This window comes from Physella acuta, unplaced genomic scaffold (assembly GCF_028476545.2).
Source record: "Physella acuta isolate Inbredline_101_S28 unplaced genomic scaffold, ASM2847654v3 ptg001884l, whole genome shotgun sequence".
Lineage (NCBI taxonomy): Eukaryota > Metazoa > Mollusca > Gastropoda > Physidae > Physella > Physella acuta.
Window position 1 is genome coordinate 43,075 of NW_026733390.1, and position 12,083 is coordinate 55,157.

The 12,083-nt window shown below is 41.5% G+C and overlaps 1 protein-coding gene across 1 annotated transcript; it reads left to right on the forward strand.

Moving 5' to 3' along the window:
• The first annotated feature begins 1,332 nt into the window (after window positions 1-1,332).
• On the forward strand, window positions 1,333-7,792 carry LOC131931051 (peptidase inhibitor 16-like). The gene is made up of 7 exons (XM_059287744.1): window positions 1,333-1,467; window positions 2,135-2,316; window positions 3,738-3,876; window positions 5,244-5,350; window positions 6,123-6,235; window positions 6,831-6,928; window positions 7,689-7,792. Exons 1-7 carry the CDS (start codon window positions 1,410-1,412, stop codon window positions 7,790-7,792), a joined length of 801 nt encoding a protein of 266 aa, XP_059143727.1. The 5' UTR covers window positions 1,333-1,409.
• Window positions 7,793-12,083: the final 4,291 nt, after the last annotated feature.

Sequence of the window (12,083 nt, forward strand, 5' to 3'; positions counted from 1 at the left end):
ATATTCATCTCAAAGTTGAAGATTTAGATAGCTTCTAGATTTTGTTACTTTGAATTTTATGTATGGGTAAGGAGCTTTTATTGCTAAATCCTGCACAGTGTAATCCATGCCACTGTCATTTTACTAATGTAATCATCAAAAAGTAAAACGTTTCCTTTACTTAAACAAGCTATAGCTTAGTTAGCTTCCCCTCATCTGTACCTTAGACCTAAGAGGTTGGGATTATGTTGTCAGTACTTGGCCTAGCTGTCTTGAGTTTCCCCGACTAGAGAGTTAAACATTTTCAGATGTATCTCGTACTTGAGCATCGGAATCGAACTTTAATAGGGATGGTATCGTTAACTTGAATATATGAAGCATTACAGTATCAGCCAGTTTAAATTTATAAAAAATCCACATTTTTTATTTTACACTTCTTCACCTTTATTATGGACAGTTGTCTGACCACTTTCTAGGCAGTGGTTTGGGGGGGGGGGGGGGGGGGCTGGATAGTTGTCACTTGACCTGACAACTGCAGAGGGCTATATTTATCTCAAAACTCTAGAATATCTTAATTCGTAATCAATGATGCAGAAGATCGCAAGGCGGGGTGCGGACTTCACCCGATTACGTCAAAAAGATAAATATCTAATTTTAGTGAGAAAATTTGCTTTTCCAAGTTATCTTAACTAACCTTTTAAGGTTATATGGATCATATTCATAAGGCATAGAATGACGCCGTCGGTGATGGGGATGACCCCAAATTTCCTGTATTTGTAATACACCTTTCATATAAAAAAATCTTTGGTGGAGAGGGGTGTGACATCCTGGGCTATTGTACCGGGTGTCACCCGACCTAGCGACGCCACTGCAGTGACATACATGTGCGGGAAGTGGGGGGGGGGGGGGTGTGAGATTCAGGGTGACGATGAAAGGAACTGGAAAACCTATTTTGAACTGCATTACTGAAATATACACGTAGCCTACGTGGCTTGACAGATTTATCGACAGACTGATTGAACTGTTTGATCGGTGGAGAAAATTTTTTTTTTTTACAAAGGTGGGGATGTGGGGGATTTTTTCCCCAGCCTAAATCGGAAGGATTTTCAGCGGATTAATACTCAGATTAAAAATAGCCTATGGCCAGAACTGAGTTTTTTAAGGGGGGGGGGGGGGGTGGATGCAGAGAATGCGCTGTTTTGTTTTTTTTACCAAAATTGTATTAATTATGCACATTAATTCCAAACCTGGCAGGGGTTCATTTGAACAGAATAGCAGAATTGCGCACCAAACATTATTTCACTGCACTCAGAAATATAGAAACCTTTGCTCCATATGAGACCGTATGTTGAATATCAGGTTCTGATCACTAACAAAAACCTAAATTACACATTCAAGGTATATTAATTCATTCTAATACACAAACCAAAATGGTAATCTGTGTATTTTTCTTCTGGGGGTTCCTGAGTTTTGCTGGGTGTGATGTAGGTAAGTAGGATGGAACTGGGTTCACGTTTGTTGCATCCATATTTTATCTCCCTTAGAAAGTCGTTCCTTCCATTTTGCACATTGACTCTAGATTTCTAGAATCTAGGTCCTAGAGTGTAAACATTTCCTTACTTTTGTGGACTTTAGTTGTGATTTTGTTTTTGTCAGTGTTTGTTCTGTTTTTCTACAACGTTGATGTTTTCTATTTGTCTAAATGTTAGTGTGTCCTTTTTGCCAGAGTGTGTTCTGTTTATCACTGTGTGTTCTTTCTGTCTCGTGTGGGTTCTTTTTGTCATAGAGTGTTCTTTTTCCCAGTGTGTGTTCTTTTTGTCATAGTTCCTTTTGTTATAATGTGTTCTTTTTGCCTTAGTGTATGTTCTTTTTGTCATAGTTCCTTTTGTTATAATGTGTTCTTTTTGCCTTAGTGTGTGTTCTTTTTGTCATAGTGTTTTGTTTTACCACATTGTGAGTTCTTTTTGTCTTAGTGTGTGTGTGGGGGGGGGGGGGGTTGTCACAGTCAAAGTGTTCTTTCGTCACAATGTATGCATTTTGGTCACAATAATATTAACTTTCTTTCCCCCACTTCGTTCATGTTCGTCTGTATCTCACATGGCCAAAGTATACCATAAAATTTGGCGGATGTTGCTCAGCCGTTTACGTTTTCCAGACAAGTCATTTGTGAACAGTAGCTGGCCACTTCCGGTCTTCCAGCCATCGCACAGGACCCACAGGGTCCGCAGGTTTTCGACTAAAGAAAGAAGTAATTTTAACGAGGAGGAAAAAGAAATCATCCTGAAACGTCACAACGATTTGAGAAAATCTCAGGGGTCAAGTAACATGATCCGACTGGTGGGTCAAGTGTGGTGTTTGATGTGTGGTGGTTGGGTCAAGTGTGGTGTTTGATGTGTGGTGGTTGGGTCAAGTGTGGTGTTTGATGTGTGGTGGGTGGGTCAAGTGTGGTGTTTGATGTGTGGTGGTTGGGTCAAGTGTGGTGTTTGATGTGTGGGTGAGGTGGGGTGGTTGGGTCAAGTGTGGTGTTTGATGTGTGGGTGAGGTGGGGTGGTTGGGTCAAGTGTGGTGTTTGATGTGTGGGTGAGGTGGGGTGGTTGGGTCAAGTGTGGTGTTTGATGTGTGGGTGAGGTGGGGTGGTTGGGTCAAGTGTGGTGTTTGATGTGTGGGTGAGGTGGGGTGGTTGGGTCAAGTGTGGTGTTTGATGTGTGGGTGAGGTGGGGTGGGCGGGTCAAGTGTGGTGTTTGATGTGTGGGTGAGGTGGGGTGGTTGGGTCAAGTGTGGTGTTTGATGTGTGGGTGAGGTGGGGTGGTTGGGTCAAGTGTGGTGTTTGATGTGTGGGTGAGGTGGGGTGGTTGGGTCAAGTGTGGTGTTTGATGTGTGGGTGAGGTGGGGTGGGCGGGTCAAGTGTGGTGTTTGATGTGTGGGTGAGGTGGGGTGGTTGGGTCAAGTGTGGTGTTTGATGTGTGGGTGGTGGGTTAAGTGTGGTGTTTGATGTGTGCGGTGGGTGGGTGAGGTGTGGTGTTTGATGTGTGGGTGATGTGTGGTGGATGGGTCAAGTGTGGTGTTTGATGTGTGGGTGGTGGGTTAAGTGTGGTGTTTGATGTGTGCGGTGGGTGGGTGGGTGAGGTGTTTGATGTGTGGGTGATGTGTGGTGGATGGGTCAAGTGTGGTGTTTGATGTGTGGGTGGTGGGTTAAATGTGGTGTTTGATGTGTGGGTGGTGTGTAGTGGGTGGGTCAAGTGTGGTGTTTGATGTGTGGGTGGTGGGTTAAATGTGGTGTTTGATGTGTGGGTGATGTGTGGTGGGTGGGTCAAGTGTGGTGTTTGATGTGGGGGTGATGTGTGGTGGGTGGGTGAGGTATGGTGTTTGATGTGTGGGGTGTGTTGTGTGTGTGTTTTGGGGTGGGGGCTGGGGTAACGCTTTCTATGGTATGTAAGATGTGGTATTGTTATAGAGGTGTGGGTGAGGTGTAAATTGTGGTGGGCTAAGATCTTTTAAGTTCACAGAAATCACACTCTGGCATGTGAAGAGTCACACTCTGGGATGTGAAGAGTCACTCTCTGGGATGTGGGGAGTCACTTTTTGGGAGTCACTTGACTTTTTATCTCTGTTCCATGTCTCTTTCTTATGATGGACCCTTACCAGTACATTAAGTTGGTTAAGTCTTAAATCACGAGCAGTTCGTTATAGTAGGCTCACATTTGATTCACGTGTGTAGTGAAATGAAACTAGTTCTTAACTGTGAATCTATTGAGCAGGAATGGAGTGCGGAAGTAGAGCGCAGTGCCTTACATGTTGCTGAGATGTGTTCGTTTAAGCACAGTAGCGACTCGGTGAGATCAAACAAAGCGGGTTACAGAATACTTGGTGAAAATATTCATGTACGTAGCACTGCCGGTGAGTATCTTAACACTGCAAATTATTCTTGCTGGGTCAGTGTAACATGGATGAGTGGGGTGGTGGATGAGTGGAGTGGTGGATGAGTGGAGTGGTGGATGAGTGGGGTGGTGGATGAGTGGAATGGTGGATGAGTGGGGTGGTGGATGAGTGGGGTGGTGGATAAGTGGAGTGGTGGATGAGTGGAGTGGTGGATGAGTGGGGTGGTGGATAAGTGGAGTGGTGGATGAGTGGAGTGGTGGATGAGTGGGGTGGTGGATAAGTGGAGTGGTGGATGAGTGGAGTGGTGGATGAGTGGGGTGGTGGATAAGTGGAGTGGTGGATGAGTGGGGTGGTGGATGAGTGGAGTGGTGGATGAGTGGAGTGGTGGAGTGGTGGATGAGTGTGGTGGTGGATGTGTGGAGTGGTGGATGATTGGGGTGATGGATGAGTGGGGTGGTGGATGAGTGGAGTGGTGGATGAGTGGAGTGGTGGATGAGTGGAGTGGTGGATGAGTGGGGTGGTGGATAAGTGGAGTGGTGGATGAGTGGAGTGGTGGATGAGTGGGGTGGTGGATAAGTGGAGTGGTGGATGAGTGGGGTGGTGGATGAGTGGAGTGGTGGATGAGTGGAGTGGTGGAGTGGTGGATGAGTGTGGTGGTGGATGTGTGGAGTGGTGGATGATTGGGGTGATGGATGAGTGGGGTGGTGGATGAGTGGAGTGGTGGATGAGTGGAGTGGTGGATGAGTGGGGTGGTGGATGATTGGGGTGATGGATGAGTGGAGTGGTGGAAAGGTGATGGGTGATGGAGTGGATGGCTTGGTGGATGAGTGGAGTGATGGATGATTGGAATGATGGATGAGTGCGGTGATGGATAAGTGGAGTGGTGGATGAGTGGGGTGGTGGATGAGTGGGGTGGTGGATGAGTGGAGTGGTGGATGAGTGGAGTGGTGGAGTGGTGGATGAGTGTGGTGGTGGATGTGTGGAGTGGTGGATAAGTGGAGTGGTGGATGAGTGGGGTGGTGGATGAGTGGAGTGGTGGATGAGTGGAGTGGTGGAGTGGTGGATGAGTGTGGTGGTGGATGTGTGGAGTGGTGGATGAGTGTGGTGGTGGATGAGTGGAGTGGTGGATGAGTGGAGTGGTGGAGTGGTGGATGAGTGTGGTGGTGGATGTGTGGAGTGGTGGATGATTGGGGTGATGGATGAGTGGGGTGGTGGAAAGGTGATGGGTGATGGAGTGGATGGCTTGGTGGATGAGTGGAGTGATGGATGATTGGAATGATGGATGAGTGCGGTGATGGATGAGTGGGATTGTGGATGAGTGGGTGGGGTGATGAAGAGATGATGGGGTGGACGATTACACATTTTACTACTATGTTTGCCTACAGTTTTGAAAGACGTCGGTGCTTTCGTTCACGAATTCAACAAAGAAGAAGTCAACTGGGATTACGAGGGGATGAAATGTAAACAGGGAAAATGCGGTCACTACACTCAAGTAAGTGTTTTTATAGCAGTCAGGAATATGTCGAGCTAATAAAGTATACGATAGGAAACTGATTCTTACAGCCATGTCTAACTTGTAATCTCCTTGAATGGACACACCCAGAAGTAAATACAGTGGGATGTGGGGGGGGGGGGGTGATTGTTAAGAAATGTGGCCGTATATATTAGTAAATCTCGTACAAATTTTAAAAAAAATGAATGAAACATGTTAATTTAAAATAAAATGATTATTTGATAACTTGGGGTCTTGCATATTATTGTAACAGTGGTAGCCAGTCCAGCTAAAATCAAATGACGACATGTATGTACCACGGCTAAGGCTATTCCATCTTTAGTCAGCGACCATTTCTACGGTTCTGCTCAGAGATCGCGAGAATTACATTTTAGAGAATTTCTTAGTGTCCCCTATTCGGAGAATTACTAGACGTCTCCATTTTGAGACTTATCAGGATTCAGGAAATACTTTGCTACGCTCTGTAGACGGTTATTGATAATGAATTTTAAAATATTTTTGAAAACCTCAAAATTAAATCTTTATAAAAATGTATAGATTGAACCTGGCCACGATGTTCCATAACGATCAACAGACACTAAACATACAAGCATATATATATGTATAAATAAATAAATAAATAAATAAATAAATATATATATATATATATATATATATATATATATATATATATATATATATATATATATATATATATATATATATATATATATATATATATATGTGTGTGTGTGTGTGTGTGTGTAATCAGGTAGTTTGGCCGACAACAGAAGTTCTGGGATGTGCAGCCAAGTGGTGTGACACCCTGATTGGAGTTTCTACCTTTACAAAAGGCAGCTTGTATGTCTGTCACTATGGACCCAAGTAAGAATCATTCACGATTTGACCCAAGTAAGAATCATTCACGATTTGACCCAAGTAAGAATCATTTACGATTTGACCCAAGTAAGAAACATTTACGATTTGACCCAAGTAAGAAACATTTACGATTTGACCCAAGTGAGAAACATTTACGATTTGACCCAAGTAAGAAATATTTACGATTTGACCCAAGTAAGAAACATTTACGATTTGACCCAAGTAAGAAACATTTACGATTTGACCCAAGTAAGAACCATTTACTTGATAGAATCGGGGTTATTTTAGGAGATGAAAAATGTACTTATTCTTGCTGGAATTGCGGTTATTTTAATGAATGAAATTTGTTTTACTGATTCTCGCTTTCGCTAAGTTTATGGGTATTTTAGAGCGTGAGTTGAGTGGAACTTGGTAAAGTTACTCTAGGGAATTCTGGCTTTTTTGTGTCATCCCCCTCCCCCTAACTACTTCTTGACTTCCGGGTAACGAATATCCAAAACTAGTATCTCTAGCGAGTTGTGTGGTTTAATAAAACATTTCATTTGCTTTGTGGGGAGGAATGATGGAACGCATTAATCAAATATTTGTCTTGATCTTACAGCGGGAACATAAATTTAAGTAAATCCAAAATTTATAAAAAGGGACCAGCGTGTTCGGCCTGCCCCAAAGGATTCCCACACTGTAATGATCAAATGTGTAGTAAGTCTAATTTCAGTTCTATTACACGATGTTCATGCGATATTTAGATCTATTAAATATACAGGCTGGAATTCATATAAAGATGGAACCTTTCACTAACTGCTTCGTAAGCCTGAAAGATTGTGTTAGTGGTAGCACACACACACACACACACACACACTGTTCAATAGAATCACTCATCCATTTCTGTACATGGTATATGCTGTTTTAAAGGTTTAAGTTACAATCTTCTCAGCTGAGTTAAGGATCAGGCCAGCATTTTGTCATTACATCAACTTCGGTTACTTTTCATTGCCGGGTTAATTATTACTTACAGTTAGCCTTAAACAACTACATGTTATTCAATCTTAATGTTTTACCACTAGTATTATTATTTTAATTATTTATTAAAATAACTATAGCCACCAAAAATTGTTTAAATAAAGTCAACATCATATAACCTCCACATATTTAATTTGTAGTGTAAGTAAGAAATTTCCTGTAGCCGAAACCTCTATATTGTTTCGTTTCCCCACTTTCAACTGCATGGTTTTTACACTATTTGAAGCCGAATCAGAGGGTACCTCGAAATAAAAATTAGCATATAAGTGGGCCTACCACACCAATTTATGGATATACGCTATAAATCCTGTAAGTCTACACAATGTCTTGCCGTTCAACCACGAAGTCACCCTTTATTTACTCTCAAGCAACTCATTCATACACTCATCCATACAAATATTTGTGAAAGATTGTAAACAATTTAAAAAATAATTTACAGGTAAAGTCGCGTGTCCACCTGATGAAAAGTCACTAGCCACGAGACGCTCGTATTCCATAACCCTGGTTCTGTGTCTCTTGTTGTGTAGCTACCTTCACAGGTAGTCACTAGCCATGAGACGCTCCTATCCCACACCCCTGGGTTAGTGTTTCTTGGTGAGTGGTTACCTTCTATAGAGACGTGCCAATGGGTGCTGCCTTTAAACCATTGTCCAGTTCATTGAAGTAGGAAAAGTCGGCCTATCAAGTCTTGTTTTTGAAGCACCTTTTAATTATTTCAAACAGTATGAATAGTAAAAGAATCCGGTCATTTAACTATCTATTAAACTATATGAATATAGCAACGAGTTGTGTTATAATTGATGTAGTGATGTCAAGAAATCTTGCAAGGGTCGTGTTAGTATTTATGTCGTGATGTCAAGAAATCTTGCAAGTGTTGTTAGAGTTTATGTCGTGATGTCAAGAAATCTTGCAAGGGTCGTGTTAGTATTTATGTCGTGATGTCAAGAAATCTTGCAAGTGTTGTTAGAGTTTATGTCGTGATGTCAAGAAATCTTGCAAGGGTCGTGTTAGTATTTATGTCGTGATGTCAAGAAATCTTGCAAGGGTCGTGTTAGTATTTATGTCGTGATGTCAAGAAATCTTGCAAGGGTCGTGTTAGTATTTATGTCGTGATGTCAAGAAATCTTGCAAGGGTCGTGTTAGTATTTATGTCGTGATGTCAAGAAATCTTGCGCCTAAGGGTTATACCATATTTTGTGGGGACTGGTCAAGCCATCCAGACATCCGACGCCTCAACCACAGACCCCTGACTTCAAGTAGTTGGACAAGAAACGGTTGATGCTTATCTTATAATCCGGAGAGAGGAGAGGATACATTTCTTTCCCGTTGTTTGTATAATTTGTTGTTTGTGCTGTGTGTATATAAAAAAAGTAAATTTCCCCTGTCAGACCTAACGATCCATAGGGCAGATGAAGTAGAGTTCATATGTTTCTTGCCCTCGGCATATGAAAGGCTGATGTGTTCAACCGTCTTTACTTTCCCTAACGTCCGGTACCCATCAGAGCTGTGTGGACTCAGGGACGACATATAGTCACAAGTTAGAACCGAGATCCTTCGGGCAAGCAGTTAAGTGCTCTACCACTCGACAGTGTGTATAGTTTGCTGTGACAAAGTCCTGTGGAGGGTATGTCTTTGGTTGTGTCGGTCTTTTGTGTGTTTCTTTAAGACGTCTACAATCCTCACATTGAAACAATCTGTTCTACCTCAGATACACGGGTCATACAGCCACTTTTGTAAATTATATTTGTAAAACACAAATCAGATGATGATTTCTCAGCTCATGATTAGATGCCATAAGTCAACATTAAAGAGAAAACTCAAAAATTAATTCTTTAAGATATCAACAAATCCAACCGGCTTTACAAATTTTTTTTAAGGTTCTTGGTTATAAAGTGCTAATAATTATACCCAATATCTAATTATAATCCATTTCGAAGAGGTAACTGCTCAATTTAGTTTCAAGAGGAATGTTCATTAAAAAACCAATAAAGACTTTTAAACCAGTTTTCCAGTAAAATATGCACGTTTTTATTCAAACTATTTTTAGCACCACAAGCACTTAAAATATATCACAGTATCTCAAAACAGATCAGCTTGTCACTAATTCTGTTAATTTAAAACTAAAATAGTTTAAGTCGTCTGCTAATTCTGTTAATTTAAAACTAAAATAGTTCAAATCGTCTGCTAATTGTGTCTGTTCAATATTATCTGCCTGTTAAATATTGAACGCGTTCAAAATAGAAGACAATTATAGACCTCTTTTCAAATAATTAATTACAAAAAATACAAACGTGGCCAGGTACTGGGCTTCCATTCAAACATTGTTGTTGAATAAATTATCAGTGGTCACTCGATCGTCTGCTGTTTGCCGCGCTAATTTGGCCAGGTTTCTTCAAACTTGCAGGGTGTTTTTGTGAGCCGTGTAATGTATTTTTGTGGGAATGTTGTTAAGGTGAATGTTGTAAATGTGTTGTTGGCATGTTGCTAAGGTGTTTTTTGTTGATAAATTGTTAATGTGAATGTTATTGTTGGTGTATGTATAATTTAGTGTATGTGTTGGTGGTGTGTTTTACTGATGTGTGAGGATGGTGAGATGTTAATGTGAATGTTGTGGAGGAGTCTTGTTAGTATAATGATGGTTGGTTTAATGGTGTTGGTGTTTTATGGTTGGTTTGGATGTTGTTGGTGTTGCTATTGTTGGTTTTGATGTTCGTGTTGCTATTGTTGATTTGAATGTTGTTGGTGTTGCTATTGTTGATTTGAATGTTGTTTGTGTTGCTATTGTTGGTTCGGATGTTGTTGGTGTTTTATCGTTGGTTTGGATGTTGTTGGTGTTGCTATTGTTGATTTGAATGTTGTTGGTGTTGCTATTGTTGGTTTGGATGTTGTTGGTGTTGCTATTGTTGGTTCGGATGTTGTTGGTGTTTTATCGTTGGTTTGGATGTTGTTGGTGTTGCTATTGTTGGTTTGGATGTTGTTGCTGTTGCTATTGGTGGTTTTGATGTTGGTGTTACTATTGTTGATTTGGATGTTGTTGATGGATGTGGTGTTAGTGTGATGTTTGATAGTGTAATGCTGTATAATGTACGTGTTTAGCAAAATCCTGATTTGGGTTTGAATATTGGTGAATATTGGTGATGTTCATGTTACAAATTCCAATGATATTTTACACAACTACAAGAACATTCTGATCCCTGAGTTGAGTTTAAATAGAAGACATCACAACCCCCTTGAACTTTCTAACAACTCCCAAAGATAAGCAACAGTACGTTAATAAAGCACATACATATGGTAGTTCCCTTGAACTGATGCACTAAAAGCCACTTGTCTATTAAATAATTAAACAGAGTATGGATAAAGTTCGCAGGTCAAGGTCACCAACTTAAAAAATTATTGGGTTGGAAAGAAAGGCATTGCTTATGTTATTACAAAATTGAACATGACATTTGTCATTGGGCCAGCATGGATATGACATGTGTCATTGGGCCAGCATAGAGATGACACGTGTCATTCGGCTAGCATGGAGATGTCCTTTGTCATTGGGCAGCATGTAGATGTCATTTGTCATTAGGGCAGCATGTAGATGGCATGTGTCATTGGGCCAACATGTAAATGGCATGTGTCATTGGGCCAGCATGGAAATGACATGTGTCATTGGGCCAGCATAGAGATGACACGTGTCATTCGGCTAGCATGGAGATGTCCTTTGTCATTGGGCAGCATGTAGATGTCATTTGTCATTAGGGCAGCATGTAGATGGCATGTGTCATTGGGCCAACATGTAAATGGCATGTGTCATTGGGCCAGCATGGAAATGACATGTGTCATTGGGCCAGCATAGAGATGACACGTGTCATTCGGCTAGCATGGAGATGTCCTTTGTCATTGGGCAGCATGTAGATGTCATTTGTCATTAGGGCAGCATGTAGATGGCATGTGTCATTGGGCCAGCATGGAGATGACATGTGTCATTCGGCCAGCATGGAGATGACATGTGTCATTCGGCAAGCATGCACAGTCAAAGAGAGCTGGACGACAGGAACGGAGCAAATATTTTCCTGTTGAGTGGACAAACGTCCGACTTCCGTTATCACCAGCAGACGTCGGCGTCTGTGTTGACCCCGGCCTAGGACAGGTGAGAACGCTGACGTCACTGCCCTTTGGTGCACCACTGGAATCTGCATCAGGTGTGAGGGGGTGAGAGGGCAATTACTGGGGGGGGGGAGGTTCAAAGGTCAACAATTAACCAAGTTCAGTGTCACCCAGATGCCATCATTGGTTTGCTGAAGTTTCACATTTGTCGCTGATGTAGTGATACGACATCAGCTTCAGGACATATCCATTTTGTTTAAAGTAATACAAAAATAATCATGGACAGTGGCTGGAGTGTATGGTTTAGTACATGGGTTGGCGCTAGCGTTAGGTTTATCGTTTGAATATTAAAGCAAAGTCAATCATTTATACAAAGAGATTCAGTTATGTCAGTTGATACATACAATAAGTACGAGCCCGTCATTTTAAAAAATGCATTATCAGATTTTATCCTTTATTTATATTTTTAACTTAGTAAAGGTATAGTTATCTTCTAGCTTAGACCAAGCATGTTTTGTATTTTAGTTATGGACGAGCGGGCTTCTCAGATAAACACCTAGTTGCACAGGTAGACATTTGATATCCCCCCCCCCCCCTTTCTTAATCGATATAGGCTGACCTATGCCAATTTAGTAAAATATTGCAGCCTTTCATATAAAACATCAAATGTATCATCATCATCATCATCATCACAGTGGCGTAGCTACCGTAAAGCTAGCGTAAGCAAAGCATAGGGGCCCAA

Bases quoted from the DNA above. Each gene is read 5' to 3' on its own strand.
- LOC131931051 (XM_059287744.1), top strand. From the start codon at position 1,410: ATGGTAATCTGTGTATTTTTCTTCTGGGGGTTCCTGAGTTTTGCTGGG. The intron at 1,468-2,134 runs GTAAGTAGGATG...TACGTTTTCCAG, and splicing joins TTTTGCTGGGTGTGATGTAG to ACAAGTCATTTGTGAACAGT. The intron at 6,236-6,830 runs GTAAGAATCATT...TTGATCTTACAG, and splicing joins GTCTGTCACTATGGACCCAA to CGGGAACATAAATTTAAGTA.